The 18,510-nt window shown below is 43.3% G+C and overlaps 1 protein-coding gene and 1 long non-coding RNA gene across 3 annotated transcripts; one reads left to right on the forward strand and one right to left on the reverse strand.

Moving 5' to 3' along the window:
- Positions 1 to 1,553: 1,553 nt before the first annotated feature.
- Positions 1,554 to 11,013, reverse strand: LOC105029479 (E3 ubiquitin-protein ligase TRIM39). 2 transcript variants are annotated; one of them, XM_010902857.5, is made up of 14 exons: positions 10,745 to 11,013; positions 7,140 to 7,268; positions 6,850 to 7,006; positions 6,565 to 6,683; positions 6,014 to 6,190; positions 5,613 to 5,719; positions 5,248 to 5,343; positions 4,937 to 5,170; positions 4,472 to 4,619; positions 4,054 to 4,095; positions 3,779 to 3,805; positions 3,358 to 3,533; positions 2,868 to 3,083; positions 1,554 to 2,130 (listed from the first exon to the last, which is right to left on the reverse strand). In XM_010902857.5, the coding sequence occupies exons 2-14, from the start codon at positions 7,195 to 7,197 to the stop codon at positions 1,984 to 1,986; spliced, it is 1,704 nt and encodes a 567-aa protein (XP_010901159.3). In that variant the 5' UTR covers positions 7,198 to 7,268; positions 10,745 to 11,013; the 3' UTR covers positions 1,554 to 1,983. The 2 variants fall into 2 exon arrangements, with proteins under 2 accessions (XP_010901159.3, XP_012995952.3); XM_013140498.4 differs by lacking the exon at positions 5,248 to 5,343 and having other exon boundaries at positions 4,937 to 5,203.
- LOC109615085 lies at positions 6,610 to 17,646 on the forward strand. The gene is made up of 4 exons (XR_002196110.2): positions 6,610 to 6,692; positions 6,857 to 6,995; positions 11,808 to 12,236; positions 17,058 to 17,646. It is a non-coding gene; the product is annotated as an uncharacterized LOC109615085 (long non-coding RNA).
- The last annotated feature ends 864 nt before the right edge of the window (positions 17,647 to 18,510 follow it).

Genomic DNA, 18,510 nt, shown 5'->3' on the forward strand with positions numbered 1-18,510 from the left:
TCTATTGTGTTCATGCATCGGCACGTAGCTGCAGTTCTCTTCTTGATTGGCTGAAGCAGGCCTCTGAGATAATGTTGATTGTCTGAAGCAGGCCATAATGATAATGTTGATTGTCTGAAGCAGGCCACGGAGGTAATGTTGATTGGCTGAAGCAGGCCACGGTGATAATTTTGATGGGCTGAAGCTGGCCACTGAGATAATGTTCATTGGCTGAAGCAGGCCACGGGGATAATGTTGTCAACATCTTAGCCAGTGAAATCTCAGTCTGTTGACACCTGTTAGTCTGGTTCTGAGGGACCGTATGATAACTTGACATGTCGGAATGCGTGTGTGAGACACCCATGGATGTTTGTAACCGTTGTAAATGAGGGACTTTCAATTTCGGTTTTTGTCTGAGACACCAAACCGGTTGTCTACTCTCCAGAGAAAAAAATGTCTGCCTGTTCAGGTGGGATGGAATATTTGGTCTACTTTTATCTGATTATAACAGACTAAAAGTAGACACTAAGGGTGTTGGATCTAAACCATCCAGTTAGGTTTGAGTATGTAAATACCTTAAAATTATGATTTCTTAATTCCTCTTTCCTAATGCCCGCAATCATATTGAATGTTTTAAAGGTTCAATGAAGCCCCAGGTAAATAACTTCACACATAAACACTAAACAAAAATATTAACCTAACATATAACTCGAAAAAACAACCGTTTCTTGGAATTTTCTAAGGTTCTATGAGGAACACAGAGTGAATTCAGTGCGTTGCCCTGCCCTCTAGTGGCCAGGTAGCAGAACTGCCTAACTTCCCCCGGGCTGATTTAGCATGTGTCCGGACAGGCTGGGAGGCTCCGCCGAGGCATAATGAAAGTCAACCTGCGGGAGAGAGGGAGAGGATGAGAGAGGGGGGATGGGATGAGAGAGAGACGTGGGATGAGGGAGAGAGGTGGGATGAGGGAGCCATTGAGAAACTCTACATGCTGTCTTCATTCTTTCTGAGCTCAAACGCTTCCCTCCCAAAAAATTATCCTGAGAAAATGAAGGTTCAAACGGAGGAAGAGGTGGAGTTTGACTAGTTTTCCTAAGTTGGCCTCTAAACAGAGTGAAGTTCAGACATCACTCAGTCTCATCTTGTTTTTTTTTTTAATGGATAACGATGGAGGATATGCAGAGTTAGGAGATGGAGAAAATTGAGGAGATGGAAAGGAAGGAGATGGATCTGATTGTATCTTATAGGTTTAGTAGTTTCCTTCCGATTGATATCTGACCTGCACATTATAGTTCAGCAAAGAAAAAAATTGCATATTTTTATGTTGAAAAACTGTACACAGGATTATTGTGACGTCCTAACTCTGAATTTGACATTTAAAATTGGTTGAGGCTAAAATGAAGGTTAGGGATAAGGTTAGGGTTACGTTAAGGGAAAGGGTTAGTGTTTAGGATGCGACAAGTTTAACATGCTAGCCAAGTCTGACACCTTGTGGACGTTTAGATGAACTACAGTTATGTTTTTCTCTGCTTCAGTTGGTGTCTAAATTCATCTACCAAGTCAAAATACCAAAATCCATATTCAGAAAATGTTTATTGTGAGGTCTTCAATCATTTCACAGTTCCTGGATAAGAACGCATTTGTATTTCCATCCAAGTTTCGTCAAGGCAAATTACATTTTTATGGTATATTTACAGTATATTCTACATAAAATATGTTCCCTTAGAAAATCAGCAGAAGATGTAATGGAAAACCAGTAATGTATAGAAAGCACTGAATTACCTGCACCTTTAAGTTGGTTTCAAAGTCAATTGGAAATATCATGTTAGAAAGTAATATCAGATGTAGCTTCATTTGTGAGCTGGTGTGTTCCATGCTTTTGTGTGTGTGTGTGTGTGTGTGTGTGTGTGTGTACCCATCTGTGCATAATTATGAATGTCTGTTTGTGTGTGATGCGTGCGTGTTGTTCTGGGTTCTGGATCCGTTCCAAGCTTGGTGGCGTAGTCACTTGAGAACAGGTGTGATGATGAGGTGTCCATCATTCTTGCCTGACTGGTTGGTGCATGGACTGAAGAAGGGGTAGATGAATTCACAGAACGTGTCCGTGAAGGTGTAGATGTGGAGCTTAGCCTCAACGTTGTAGAATGATATCTGGAGAGAGAGTAGGAAGGGCAGGTTATCCCAAGCCACGTGAGACCCCAGGCTTGGCCGGTCCCATTTCATTTCATTCTAGTCAGTTCAGAAAGAAAAACACATTTGAATTCAGCAGTTTCCTAACTGAAAATCATTGAAGAATACTGGAGATGTAATTTCTTAATTCATCCTGCATTGACTGAAATTGAATTCACCCCAAGCCTGTATAATACATCAGACAGGGAGAGGTGCAAAACAATATTTGATTTACAAATTGGTTTAAATGTAGGATTTAGAGCAAAGGATTATGGTTAGGATTTATTAAACTTTTTGTTTTTAATTCTGTCTGGTCATTTGGCCAGGATATGACCTTGTAGCCATTCCCAAAGAAATAAGACATGAGTGCGTTTGTGGTCCTCACAAGAACAGTAAACCAAGTAAAATTCTGTGACAACATTTTACCAGTAATATTATAGAGGTTTTGGCAAGGAGTTAGGTTGAGGGTTCAGGTTAAGGTTAGGATTTTTAACAAGGATCCCTGCAAGTACCTAAAACAATGTACATGTGTAATCAAGGTGGAATACACATTCCCTGGATTTTCTGAAATCTGGCCAAAGGCTTTAGGATTCTATGATGCATTCCCACCCAATTCTGGGAGTAATCTCATCCAATAATTCTGAACGAACCCGAGTCAGTTTGGGAAATGCACCAGAACGCGTGCGATCCTAACCAGTCTGCAGGTGCCGACGTCCTACCTGGCCCTTCTCATAATCCACAAAGACACCGATCTTCTGGGGCCGGATGTTGATGGGCAGCTCCGTGGTCGGTTCCGTTCGGAACACGTAGTTGTGTTTGTCTCGCAGGCTGAGGAACCAGTACCCGTTGCTGGGATTAACCGTAATCTTCCCCTTCCTGGTGATTGAGTGGCTGGCCACGCCCAGATCCCAGTCGGTCTTCCCGCCCACCTCCACCTGGGACACGTTCATAAAAAACGGTTGTTCTGAACTCTACCATATCGTATCCCATCCTGCCATATCCTATATATTGTTTTTACAAAGCAAGCCCTATCCCAATCGAACTTCTAAACGGCAAAATAAATCAACTAAATGGAGGAGAAGGAATCAACATAATGAAATGACAAATGATCAAGAAAACAGTACATGCAATCCTCAAACATAACGGTACAATAAACCAGAACAGCTATGATGGCAGAATTAGACAAACTGCGTGCAGCAGATTCCATACCTCCCAATAGTGTCTTCCAGAGGAGATGCCTTCTTTTCCCAGAACACACACAACGCGATCAAACCTCTCAGGGTTATCGGGCAGCAGCTGGTGGCGGTCCCCGCATTTCACCTTCTTCTTGTCTTCTGATAGGACGAGCCTGGGGTGGGCGGTGCTTGAGTCCAGAGTCACATCCACTGAAGGGGTTCGGAGAGAGGGCAATGGATTTTAGACCCACAGAAAGAAGGCAGTACACTGCTTTAGAACCAATGAAATGAAGGCAATAAATCGATTTTATACCAATAGAAAGAAGGCAGTACAATTATTTAGACCAATGTTAAGAAGATCGTACAGTGCTTTCAACCAACAGAAAGAAGGCAGTACAATGATTTAGACCAATAGAAAGAATGCAGTGTACTTTTTAAATCGTCAGTAGACATACCTGCATACTGCTGAACCTTCTTCACCACTTCAATGCAGACATGAAAAACAACAGAGATCAATTGTCATGATCCAGACGTACAGTAGTAACTCCATTTAATAAAGAAACTCAATGGAAACAGCTTCTAATGTTGTCTTGACGACCACAAAACCCGGAGGAAAAATGGAAAGTGGGAATTATTGTGCTCAAGTGCTTTTGAAGTCTAACAACTCTTCAGCCAGTACAATTAAAAAAAAGCTTAAATGGCGGATCTGATATGCCAGAGGTCGACTCACTGGGCTGCTGAACTACAGAAGTCACCACCGGAGCTGGAACACCTGTAGAAAAAAAGATTTGGAATAAAATCCTGAACCTGAGAAAACATTTAGCCATAGAGAGTATAACCAAAGGGGTCATGCCTGGGTCAGAGTATGACTGAAGGGGTCATGCCCGGGTCAGAGTGTGATTGAAGGGGTCATGCCTGGGTCAGAGTATGACTGAAGGGGTCATGCCCGGGTCAGAGTGTGATTGAAGGGGTCATGCCCGGGTCAGAGTATGACTGAAGGGGTCATGCCCAGGTCAGAGTGTGACTGAAGGGGTCATGCCCGGGTCAGAGTGTGATTGAAGGGGTCAAGCCTGGGTCATAGAGGAGTGCTGAGGGTGGAGGAGAGGGTGTTGGGGTTCATTTGGGGTTCAGTACAGAACCAGACTTACCGAACTCGGCCATCCTGGCCAGTTCCTCCTGGAAATGTTGGACCAGAACAGACAGCGACTTGTAGACGGGTCCTGTTTCCAAGTCAGTGTTCACTGACACCCCGGACCAGTCTCTGATTGGTGGAGGGGTGCAGAGACTGGGGTAGCTCTGAGAAGGTGGGGGCGGGGCATCGAGAGGAAGTTGTCACAAGTTTTACGTTAGCACTTGTTTTAGAAGTATATGACTTTCCTCATCCTCTCTTTCCAGTCTTCCTCTTGCTCTCTCCCTTTCTCCCTCTCACCCTCTCACCCTCTCCAATCCCTCTCTCTCTCTTTTTTTCCCCCCTTTCCAATGTTCCTTAATCCTTGTCTCTGGCCAACTCTCGATTCTCAAACCGTTTCCCGACAACAGGGAGAGTTAGAGTGAACATTTCTGGGAAATGTGGGATAATCGGTAAAGCAGTCTCGCTCTATTCCTCCTCTCACCTGTATGTAGTTTCCATAGTCGTCAGATTGGGCCAGCTGTGAGAGGGTGTGGCTTCTCCTCCTCAGCTCAGCCACTTCCTGTTCCAGCTGACGAATCGCAATCTCTGCCTGGTGCTCCGCGGCCCGCCTATTTATCTCGATAACCTCCTGGAGCTCCGCCTGTGACTTCTCCACGGCACACACCAAGTCCCTGTAGACACGCGTGCTGGCGTCTGACTCCTGTTCCACCGCCAGCTGGGGAAGGCAGTCGGGGGCGTTAGCTGGTGTCTATGAATCAGGGGTAAAACGGTGGGTCAAGGGGCGAAGGTCACCTGTAGCTGAGCCAGCGATGACCTGATCTCATCCATCTTCTGCTGCCTCTGTAGAATCAGCTTATGAATCTCAGCCTCCATCACATTCATCTGGGTCTGATGTACACACACACACACACACACACAGATTTAGCCATTATCATAGCCTGTTTAAGTGTGTTGACCCTCCCAACTCAGCTCTTCTCACTACTCCAGGCTATACTGGGGATGTGAAGCAAACAGGAAAAACGCAACATAAAGTCCATCCGCAAACGCACCTTTCACCTATGACCCCTAACCTCTGACCGTGCCAACAGTACCGACGGGTCACACTGCATTCTGTTTTCTGTAACCATAACAACAATGAAGATCCCGCCCCAACCCACCTTACTGTCCGTCCACTTCTCTAAGCACAGAATATTGTTCTCCTGATGGTCCGTGTCCTTCACTCCTCCTCCTCCTCCTTCCTCTCCTCCTCCTCCACCTCCTCCACCTAGATTGACAGACAGACAGGCAGACAGGCAGACAGAGAGGTTGATAAATACCACAGTACATTAATATACATCACGTACACAGTAGCATGCGAAGCAGGGCAACTCCCGATCTGGGTTCTCTGTCATGGTGCTGCCCTGGACCACAGGTGCTCCCGGAGGCAGCGGTCCTCCAGGAGCACCCTTGCTTTCCACGCAATCTGCTTAACGCCTTTGTCCCATCTACGCCAAAATCTATTAATATGACTAGAAAAGTCGAATGGAGGTTTTATTTAAAGAGGAAAGGAGTAACTTGCCCTCAGTTCCCAGGGATCCCCTGCGGCTCGCGGTGCAAATCCGAGACACAGCGGACATGGATTTGAACTGCTCCGTGATCTCCCTGAGGGTCCGGTTGATTTGGAGGTCTGGGCGTTTCTTAAAGGTCTCTTTACAAAGGGGACACTGGCAGAGTTTAGCCCCGTCCCAGTATTTCCCTGGAGCAAATGAACACAGAATGGGACTTAATAGAACAAAGTAGAACAGAATCGAATCGAATAGAGCATAATATATAAAAAAAGCTAACAGAACAGAACCAAACAGAAAAAGTAAGAGAACAGAAGAGAATAGAACAGAGCAGAATAATTGTATTTAGGGTTAAGTTAAAGTTAGGTTAGGGCTAAGAGTTACGAGAGATACTGCAAGACTTTGAATTGGAATAAGATGTGTGTCAGTGTTTATTTGTCTATACGTGTGTGTGTGGGTGCGTGTGTGTGTGTGTGTGTGAGTGTGAGTGTGAGTGTGAGTGTGAGTGTGAGTGTGTGTGAGTGTGAGTGTGAGTGTGTGTGTGTGTGTGTGTGTGTGTCCTTACCTATACAGGCCATACAGAAGGAGTGGCCACACGGAGTGGAGGCGGGGTTTACGAAGATCTCCAGACAAATGGCACACTGGAACTGCTCCTCAGACAGGAAGCTATGAGCAAGTGGCAACCTGGGATTGGTGGGAAAGAGAACGACACGATTTAGAAATGCAAATAATGAAAAAACAATGATTTACTGAACTTAAGTTTAAGTGTTTGTGTGTGTGTGTGTGTGTGTGTGTGTCTCTGTGCGTGCGTGTGTGTGTGTGTCTCTGTGCGTGCGTGTGTGCTACACACCTGCCAGCCAGAGGTCCTTGGTCACACAGCAGGTTGTCTCCGTCATGTGCCCCGGTCAGGGTGAACCTCCGTCGGGACAGGGCTGCGGTGTAGGGGGGTGGCTGGGACACCAAGGAGGACGCCCGGGGCCGCTCCTCCGACAACAGGTGAGACACACCTTCAATTAGACCCAATGGAATAAAAAGAGTATGTATAGAAAGATTACTGATACTGATAACAAGTACGCTGTGTAAAGCCTCAAAACACTCGGAAAGGGAGCGTCCTCGATGGTTAAAGGAAGCCCCACAAACCTTGGGGTTTGCAAGTCTTGGGCTTTGAGACCCCCGACTTGGAGGAGCGTCTTCGCATCTTGTTATGATAGGGCCAGGAAGGAGCGTTGTCCTGATTGGTGAGCACCTCTGTTTCTCTTCCTGGCTCTCCTGAAGATAGAGTGAGAGAGGATGGATGGAGAGATTAGACAGACAGAGAGAAAGAGATGCTCGTCAGATAGAAAAATGTGTCTGTCGACAGGGACAGATGAGAGATGATAAAATGATATAAACAGAGAGAAAGATACAATAACATCAGCGCCTTGTCTGGTGACAGTTTGGGTCGCCACCCACCAGACTTCCATGCATTATAAGTTAGTTATTTCTGCTTCTTCCATCTTCAGGGCAACTCTATTTGACCCAAACTACAATAAGTGTGTCAACGCCTCATGCAAGACCGCAGTAAGGTCAGTCTGGTAGAGGCTGTTTAACTCCATAAATGTTATACTGTCTATGTTTAACAACAGGTTGGTCAGTGTAATATCCATTCAAAATTGTCTCTGTTCATGTGGGTCAATCTGTCATCCTTTCAACATTTGGGAGACCCAAACCAAACTCTTTTCAGGTCAGGAATGTGAGTAACATAGAGGAATTGTTGTTTACACTGCCAAACAGATGTTTGGAATGACAGGTACTCTGTCACCAGAGAAATATCAGATTAAGGGAGCAAAGAATGTCCTGGAATGAAGCAAGACTTGCCCCTGCTTTGGCACTGTACACCAACACAAACACAAACACCAACACACTGACATCAGTCTGAACCTACTGACCCTCTACTTTTACTATGACTGCAACATTCTGACAAGGATGACATCATTCTACCCACCCAGGATTATGTGAATTTATTGACCCCTTTTTATATCCAAAGCAATTTACAGTCACATACAGCAAACAACCCAGTCCTGCTGCTAGGAGATACCAGCTCAATTCAAACCACAGTCCTGGTGCTAGGAGATACCAGTTCCATTCAAACCACAGTCCTGGTGCTAGGAGATACCAGCTCCATACAAACCACAGTCCTGGTGCTAGGAGATACCAGCTCCATACAAACCACAGTCCTGGTGCTACCAGGAGATACCAGCTCCATACAAACCACAGTCCTGGTGCTACCAGGAGATACCAGCTCCATATAAACCACAGTCCTGCTGCTAGGAGATACCAGCTCCATATAAACCACAGTTCTTTTTATAATTAGGTGTAGCCTGGCCGTGAAGGTGACCAGTAGGCTTGATACTGCCCACCCTTGCTGTCTTGCCAGGTGGGCTCTCGTCGCCACTGGGATGCCCTCCCCCCAATGCCTTTCGGGCGAAGAGTCACTGGCTTGTTGTTGACTCTCTGTTGTGCACTTGTGCAATTGGGCTGTACGCTGCTGGCAATACTCGGCCCTCATTCAGGGTGGTTGCGGTTGGTGGGTGTCCCTTTGGTTGATGCCTGGCAATGTGGGTGGATTGATTTCCTGCCTGTTGGGCCCTGTCCGGGGCCTCCCCCGGGTAGGGCCACAGTGTCACAGGACCCCCCCGTCTCAGCTCACCAGAGTCATGCTGCCATGCTATGTGTGCCAAACTGGGCCACAGTAGGCATTCGAATTACATCAGGGGCTGATTCATTCCGATCACTAAAAGCTACAGCTCCTAGGAACACCTGTCTATATGTTTCTCCTCAATAGAAGGCCACAACCGCACTTGAATGCAATGCAGATCGTATTTTTGTAGACACCTATTTCCTACCTCATGATCAAACCATTAGAAAATGTTTTATGCATTTCATTTTTTAGGAGTCATTGTGTTTGAGTTGGATGGACATCTCTCTGTATTTTAATACTCAGCGACATCCTCTTCTGTTCATTTACCAAGTGCTTTTGCAGAAACCTCCAGCATATCTGATTTTGCTTATCAAGGTGAAAACAGTGACAAACTGTACGAGAACACAGGATTAGATTGTACAAGATATGCCCTGGAACTATTTATGTTAGCTTGGGAACTATGTAGCTGCCTCAAATGTGTATGCCCTGCAGACGTAGAGTAAGCTGCAAAACCCCCTCAGGCTTGAATGGCTTGTGTCTTTAAGGTAATTTAAGGATTGACTTTGTACAAGTAGCATATTAAGGGATAAAGTAGTCAATGGACTTGTGAGGTTTAAAGCATTGTTCAAAGCTTTTCTTTTGAGGACAGAATGTGCCAGCTATGGATGTTTGATTGTGCGCTGTTGACCTTTATCTGTTTGTCTTGTTATGAATGCTGTGTCTCTGCTTCAAGAATATACTGTATGTCAGGCACCTTGGTCAAGAACTTGTTCTCGGTGTGTTTTCCCAGAATAACCTAAAAGTAGATAAGCAAAGAAACATGCGTAATATAAAGCGGTGAGCTAACAAAAATAATGTTTCCTAATACATATTGAAGGACTTTCACATGCTGTGTTGTCCCTAGTAAACGGTTCTGGAGCACTGCTTTCCTCTCTTGTACTGGTTTTCTACAGACCTTCAGTTGCAAGCCTCGTTAGTCAGTTTAGTTGTTGTGAACTATGTTTTATGTGTCTTCGTTTCTTCCTGATGGTTGCGGCTCAGAATCAATGCAATCAGCACCGGACCATTTCATCAGGATGTTTTGCACTAGCTGACTTAGGGTGTTTTTAATTAAATAGGCTGGTTCCAAACCTGTATATCACTACAGGGAGGTTTCAGGTTAGGCAACATGAGCCTATTTTAAGGGGGTTCTGCTCTGCTGCACGGACCATTGGCTTTGGCGCCAATCCTCTCCTCAATTAGACCCCTCACAGACATTCCTGGGAATATTCTTGCTTGTTTTTGACCAATTAATTGGGGAACTGTTCCAGTAAATGACAATTGATACCCGGAAATGTATGATTGTTATTAATATTTATCTTTTTTTTTTTAAAGATCTGCATCGACCCTTTAAAATGCATAAAGCTCTTCTTATTTCACCCCAATAAGATATTGACATAGAGCTCTGCATGGGGTTTGTCATTTTTAACACATTTCTGTAAGAAAATCCCCCAACCTTCTCTGTAAAGTTTATGTTTCAATTATACTTATCATCTCTTTAAACTTACAATCACCAATCTGTTGCCTTCCACAGTAAATCGTGTTTTCACTTAAAGTCCTTTTCAAAATTTTTAAAAGATAAATATTGAATTTGCTTCACCTGCCAGTTCATATTAAAATTAGTAGCACTACATTCAGCTAAGCCAGGGGAAGCAATGTTTGGTACTATTGATAAGCATTTTTTATATTTAATTTAATCAGAGGACCCAGCCACTGAACAAAACTCAGACTGCCTTAAGATGGTTTTAGTACAGTTTGCTTTGGGGCTCTTTTGAGGACTCAGTCTTTTTTTGGCGCTTTTGTACTGCACCCTAAAATTGAAAGAAAAGACACTGTTCTAAAAATAGAAGAGAAAACAACCTCTTTGGTCCCATTCATGAGAGCTTTTTTTGGTACATCATGAATGCTTCAAAGATCAAAGTCAGACCCCTCAAAACCTGTCAGTAGTCACATCTAGCAGTAGTTCTGTAAAAGAGTTGTTGTTTTCTGTAAAAGCGCTCTAATTAAAGTGGTGCCATGAGATTACCTGCAGGTACAATGTTCAGGTGTGGGAAGCCTGGCTGGTCAGTCGTGTCGGTTATCCTTTGTTCAGTGTTTAGTCCAGGGAAGATATCTAAGTCCAAGTGAATGTCCTTTTCTATCTTTCTCTCTCTTTTACTCTCCGTTTCTCTGACTCTCTCTAACACTGTCCACTTATCCTCTACTGTCTTTTTCTACTTCTCTTATTGTTTTTCTATGTCTGTCTCTCACACCTGTGTTCATGTGTCTGGTACCAGTATCTCACACAAACACACTCTGTCCTGTCATTGTTATGTGTGTGTGCGTGCGTGTGTGTGTGTGTTACAATGCTATTCTTTCCTTTCCACCTGTCTTCTGCCCCACCCACTCCTTTAAATGTGACTTAACCTGTCTTACAAGCTTGGAATGGGGGGCGTCACCTTTGACCTAAAGGAAATAAATGGAACTAGACCACGATCTGTAACATCCTCTAATTTCTGACGGATATAAATAATATTAATATAACCGTGTTGACCTCCGTGATGGACTGAGTTAGGGAAGAGCATACTTTCTTAGAAACAAGATGACCATTTATGTTTTTTAACTCCATGGAAGAATCTGTTATATTTTTTTCTTAGTGAAATTCTGATAGAATGGCCTTTTTTTTATTGAGTGTTTTCTTAAAGATTTTCATATTTTTCCCAATTATTTTTTAACTGTCATCATTTGAGGTAAATATATATCTCTGTTTTGAGTATCTGTTGTGTTTTCCCTCAGCTAGTATATTCTGTCTCTGATAAAATATCAAGTAAATAGGCGTCAGTCCCTGTTTGTAATACTCCTCTGAGGATAACATGGAGGGATTGGGGGGGCAGAGAGTGAGGTAGGGGAGGCAGGGAGGGTAAGAGTGGAGGAGTGGGGAGGGGAGAGTGACGGAATGAGAGAAAGGGGATGAATGGTACAAAGAGTGAGAGAGGAATGGTTTATTTGTGTGCTCACATTTTGTCACGTAGATGAGTTTGAAGATGCGTTTGCCAAATGGGTCAACCTTGGATTTTAAAACCTGATTTGTTTCTTTCTGATGTAATCAGCTGTCAAGGATGAAAGGAGAGTACTGATGCACCAACAGCTCTGATGGACTGAGATAGTCGACAGAGACCTTTGCCCTACTTCCAGGGCCGGCCCAGGTTTAGGTAGCCTGGAACCGAATGGTTCAGACCAGCCTTGGCCACCCAAGACCGCCCTACACCATCCTAGACCACCCAAGACCACAATAGACTAACCTTGCCATCCTAGACAACCATAGACCAGCCTGGACCACCCTAGACCACCCTACATCCTCATAGACCAGCCTGGGCCACCCTAGTCCCCTCTACACCCTCATAGACCAGCCTGGACCACCCTAGTCCCCTCTACACCCACCACCCTAGACCATCCTAGACCACCCTGGACCAGCCTGGGCCTGTTTTTTAACAGCCTCATGACCTGTGGAAATCTCAGAACAACAGCGGCACTCACAGGTAACACGTGTCCATCTCACTTCCAGTCCAACACAATCCTTCCATTCATAACACAGTTGACACACCCCCTTTCATGTGTCAGGGAAGCCTGTAAAGTCTAGTGTGGAGCTCTCTGGCATTGCTGTGTCAGCTGAGAGACTGGCTCCGCCCAGCAAAATAATTTAAATCTTTATACGTTTCCTATGAGATGAAAAGCACATTCAAATCTCATTAGTTGTAAAGTGACAGCTAATTTATAATCTAATATCCTCAAGGAGAATATAGCATTTACGATCTTGTATTTTCAGATAGATAAAATAATTTGGCAATTCTAAAAATACAAAAGCACCACTTCACACACAAAGTGCAGTTAGGTAGCAAGTTAGCTAAACTGGAATCTATTGAGACAATTACCTTTACCGTGTGTAATATGTTTATTCTAACATAACAAGACAGCTAGTACTGTACTTAAACATGACTTGGTCGACCTGAATACGAAGAACCATGATCCTCAGGGTAAAACGTTAATAACATACTGTTCCCATGCTGATACTTTAATTTGATGGTACTTTATTTTTAAAATCTACAACTTGAACCTCTCTGGATTGTCAAGTGGCAACGTGCGAAAATTACAATGACGTACTTTTCATGGAAAACAACATAACCTGGAGTCGAATGCTCTTAATGAGCAGAAAAAATGACCTGACAATCGTGCCGTTAAAACTATCTAACGAACTGATTCATCAATCATTATCGTTATTGATCATGATTGATGTATAGCAGAGGCATTGCACTCCAGCTGGGTGAAGTGATCAATCTCAGGTCGAATTCTGAATGTGAGGAATGAGGAAGTTCCGTGTTGTCTGACGCACGGGTAAGGAACCATTCAGCTCCCCCGAGCTTTCCAACCTTTTAGACTTCAGTGACCAGAAGAAATCGGTGTGTCATCAGATGAATGCGGCCTTTATCGCTCCATCTCACACTGTGACACTGTGTCAAAATCAGGCTTCGGGTGGAACAAACCTGTATGGGGGCCAAAACACAACATGCAGGTATTGAAAATGTAAGCGAATTTGGCTTTAGCAACATAGTCATTCATCTCTCTGAAAGGATACAGCTTAAACAGGGACTTCATTAAGTAGTAGGAGGCGTTGGGATGGACCCCTGGGCCAACTCAGGCCACACCCATCTGGTAATCATATAATAACTCACAATAGCTAATGTATGTACAGTATATGAGTGGAGAAATTCCTTACAATTATTATTATGGGCATAATTATAAGGCAATTATTGTGCTTGTGTCAGCAAGAACATTACTGTTGTTCTCCATGTTTACACATTGCGTACTCTTTTTTTTCTCATCACAGCGGTGCCAGTGCAACTCGTATTTCAGCTTTGTCCTGGACAGGGTTGTAAATCATAATTTGAAGGGGCTGCTGAAATGCCGCTTACCTCAAGTATACATTTGTACCTTGCAGTGGCAGTTTGGGTCTCCGCCAATAACAAATAATTTTTATAAAAATCTCCCATTTGTCTGACATTGTAATATGTTATTTATGTGTGTATTATCTATAAATATAACCCCTATAATCCCTCAGTTAGCCATTAAATTCCATGTTTGAAAGCGAGTGGTTTTGATGACATGAGGCACAAATCAGTGCATACATGATTGTAGTACACAATATTCAGGGACTCATTTTGGCTCAACAGTGCCAACCAGTGACCAAAAATGCTTGAATGCATATTTAATTACTGAGGAATATCCACAGTGACTTATTTTATCCCCTAAATTGACCGATTAACAGTTCCTTTTATTCTCCCTGACAAAGCATGCCCCTCTGTTTAGCATGTCTAAAACATTTGAATGATTTTCTTATTTTAAGTGGCTAGCTAAGTGCTGTGCAAAATCTAATAAGTACATTCATTATTCAGTATGCACGACAAAGAATGACATAATTATTAAGGGTTAGAGAGGCAGAGAGAGGATGAGCGAGGAAGAGGTCGGATGACAGAGAGGGTTAGAGAGGCAGAGAGAGGGTGAGCGGGGAAGAGGTCGGATGACAGAGAGGGTTAGAGAGGCAGAGAGAGGATGAATGAGGAAGAGGTAGGATGACAGAGAGGGTTAGAGAGGCAGAGAGAGGGTGAGCGAGGAAGAGGTCGGATGACAGAGAGGGTTAGAGAGGCAGAGAGAGGATGAGCGAGGAAGAGGTAGGATGACAGAGGGTTAGAGAGGCAGAGAGAGGGTGAGCGAGGAAGAGTTCGGATGACAGAGAGGGTTAGAGAGGCAGAGAGAGGATGAGCGAGGAAGAGGTAGGATGACAGAGAGGGTTAGAGAGGCAGAGAGAGGATGAGCGAGGAAGAGGTAGGATGACATTGGGAGATATAGGGAGAGAGAGGATGAGCGAGGAAGAGGTAGGATGACAGTGGGAGATATAGGGAGAGAGAGGAGGTGGGGAGAAGGGAGTGGGATTGAGGGAGGCAGGGAGGCAGGGAGCGGGAGGTCAAATGAAGGGCACATTTAGGCAAACAGGGATCATCCATCATGTTGTGACAGAGACACAGAAGCTGTTAAACCTGTATAATCAGAGCCACTGAATATATCTTGAAAGGCTTTGTAGGCATTTGTGAAAAGGATATTATTCCACTTCAGAAATGCCTCGTTAGTAGCTCTTCAGAGTCATAAACGACTTGCTGTCATCAGGTTATATGTCAACATTTGTATAACAATCCACAAGGCCCCTGCTACTCAACTCTGGACCTTGGAGGCTAGTTCCACTCCATGTTTTCATTCCAACCCACTAATCAGGGGCTCATTTAGACCTGGGACATCAGGTGGGTGACATTAATGATGAGGTAGAACAGAGGACCAGCAGGCTCCAGACATCATTGGATAAGAGTTCAATACTACTGATCTAGGCCTGGTCGTGGGCATAAGTGTACATTTTAGGGAACATGGTGGGGAATCAATAGAGGGGTATATCAACCTATTGGACATCTCTGAATACAGTCTTCAGCTGGTAGTTTGTCAGTGTACATAAAGGGTAATATTGGTATTCAAACTCAAACTGTAATAACATTTAAATAATTATCTGATGTTATACATGTCTTTCTTTAATGCCTACAACCATGTGTATACATTTGCTTAAAAATAGATTTCAGAATAGAGAGAAAATGCTCTGTGTGCCTCTGATTTTGCCCCATTGCTGAAACCTAAGGCTGGGCTAACCCATCAGAACTCTCGCCAGAACACACTCTGAGTTCCTCTGGTAAAAACTCTACTGGGCAGATCAAAGGCGAGGTTGAAAACGAAATTACACGAGATCCCCTAGGCTTCTGCATGGCCTTTCAGAGATCAGGATTGCAGAATGAGTACTTCTTAATTGTTTCAAAATACAAACATTGGACTTTATTAAAACGTAGGAACTTTGTATCGCATTTATCTTTTTACTGTTGCGTTTACTTGTTATACAGTTGGCGACAATTCACACTTCATGCGGTTGGTCAAAGTAATACTTTAAAAACACGGAAGTAGGAAAATAAGGGGGAAATAGTCGCGTTAATGGAACCAGGGATAGAGTAGACTAGCGAGTACAAAAATGTCTGAACTGGAATGAATTACGGCTTTAGAGAAACTGCTGTGCAGTTAAACAGTCGGTAGTGGAGTACCGGAAGGTAAATAATCGCCTACGAAGAATGCTTCTAAATAAACCTGATATTTATAGAAAAGGTTTGCATGTAAATTTGATAGAAATTAGTTTTATTTTACATTACTGATTTACGTTTACAAAACTGTCCTTGAACTGAGGTATCTCTACCAAACGAGTACATTTCATTAACGTAATTTATTTGTTTCGAAAAAATAACCGTATGGGGTACGGTAAAACTGGCCTACTCTTAGCTTCTTTTAAAGAAACTTAGTTATTACGACATCCTAAAAAGCGCATTGTTAAGTACAAAACGTTGTCTGGGCTCGACAAAACAGGTTTCTCGTCAAGGAAAGCATGTTTATCATCCTTATGGACTCTACCTAATATTATCTAACCTATGGTGACCTATTTTGCATCGTCTAATGTAGCTGGCTACTCCTACCGAACGCAATTGGCTTAACTGAAAACATGTTAGCTACTGTGTTGACGTTTCATTCCCTAACATGTGATGAGGACCCTGGCTAACGTCAAAGCTACACAAACCTAGCCAAATGACAGTGGTCTTAATTAACTAGTGACATTTTAGTGTAACTTCATATCTATTTACACTGATTCTCAATCAAATTACTAACTATTGATTGTATGCAGGTTGTAGGAGTGAGCTGGGGGGGGGGGGGCATTTTATGTTTTATATACAAAAAAATTTTTTATTTGCGTGGCCAACTCTCCTACTTGCAACAAATTGACCATCTCTTGCAGTATTAAATAGTAGTATGTTGTGATGTGTTGAGTTTTTCTGGGTTTAAATGTAACTTTGGAGTCATAAAGACTAAAGCCTTATAGATATTGTTTTGTGATGACATCATGATTTCAACATACATACTTTGAAACTGTTTATGATACTCAGTTTTGCTCTCTTGGGGGCGCAGGGGGGGCGACTCAGTTTTTCTGATGTACTAGATTCAGCCTCTGGCACAACGCATGGTATATTGTTCATGTACCACAAACCCCCAAAATCCCTGATTGGTATTATCAACTGGTTTACCAAAGCAACGAGAATTGTAAAAAGTGATGTAATGTCGTACCAGTGGTATACAATCTCATACACCACAGCCATCAGCTAATCAGCATTCAAGATTTAACGCACCTTGTTAACGAATATACATAAATAATCTCCTTCCCGCTTCCCCCTCAGCCTCCCTCTCTCCAGCAGGTTTTGAGGAGGAGGTTCCCTCTCTCTGAAGAGGTTCCCCCTGAGCAGTAGTTCTGTGAGCAGGAGTGGAGCCTCAGTCTGGGGCAGGATGACGTAGAGACCACACAGATTAAAGAGGAACTCAGGACCAGTCAGGAGGAAGAATTGGGGGCTAATATCATTAATATCACCTAATAAAAGTAATTGTCATCATGAGGATCCATTTCATTCCATGACTTTTTCCCCCAAACCCAAAGGGGGAGAAAAGAGAAATTACTCCAATCTTTCACCACTGTGATCCACCTAAAGGGTCTTGACATTCTCTGTGAACCTCCAGATAATCAAAACAATGTTTCCAGCCACATCAGAAACCCAGTAGGACTGAACAGCAGTCTACCATTGGACCAAAACCCACCAATAGGGCAACACTGTCCCAAACTCAGCACCACTTCTAGAAAAGCTCACCACTGCGGTGACTGTGGTGAAACTTTTTTTTATGAATGCCTAGCTTCAGAGGCACGTGGCTCTTGCCAAGAAGAGACCTAGTTAATGTAACTTCTGCAAAAATATCCACCAATAAACTGAAAGTCCACGTCAGACTTTGTCACACTGAGAAAACCTGCACCTGCCCTGTTTGTGGCAAAACCTTCGAACTCAAAGGAGTTCCCACAGGTGAGAAATCATTTTGCTGTGGTGTCTGTGGGAAATGTTTCAGTCGCAAAGAAACCCTTATGGGGCATATATGTACTCACAGAGGAGAGAAACCGTTTAACTGTGGGAAAAGCTTTAGCCTCAAGACAACCCTAACGAGACATAAAATGATTCACACTGGTGAGAAATAATTTAGCTGTGGTAACTGTGGTAAAAGCTTTGGCCCCAAGACAACCCTAAAGAGACAAAATGATTCACACAGGTGAGAAATCCTTTAGCTGTGGTAACAAAGCTTTGGCCTCAAGACAACCCTAACGAGACATAAAATGATTCACACAGGTGAGAAATCATTTAGCTGTGGTGACTGCGGGAAAAGCTTCTGTCAGTGCAGAAGGGACTCATATGGGGGAGAATTTCACACAGGCGAGAAACGATCAGCTGCTCATTAAGGAAGAGCATTAGTTCTGAAGGCACATCTGCTGAATCTTGTAAATAAAATCCACAAAAAAAGAAACATGTTACATTTGTAAAGTGTTCTGTGTCAATTAAGTTTGATTTACTTTGAATTATGCTAATGATCTAACAGCAGTTAAAAGTGTTACAGGATTTTCCAGGTATCTGATTGGTTCGTTTAATCAGGCATCTCTGCAAATCTTATAAGCATTATATAATTACAAAAATGTTACATTTTATGATAACATATTTTCTGAGCATTCTACTTTTTGATATCTTTAGAAACAATCTGTAGTATAATTAAAACAATCTGGTAATTTTAGTTTTGAGTGGACAGTGGTCCCCTTGGACA

This window comes from Esox lucius, chromosome 24, assembly GCF_011004845.1.
Source record: "Esox lucius isolate fEsoLuc1 chromosome 24, fEsoLuc1.pri, whole genome shotgun sequence".
Lineage (NCBI taxonomy): Eukaryota > Metazoa > Chordata > Actinopteri > Esociformes > Esocidae > Esox > Esox lucius.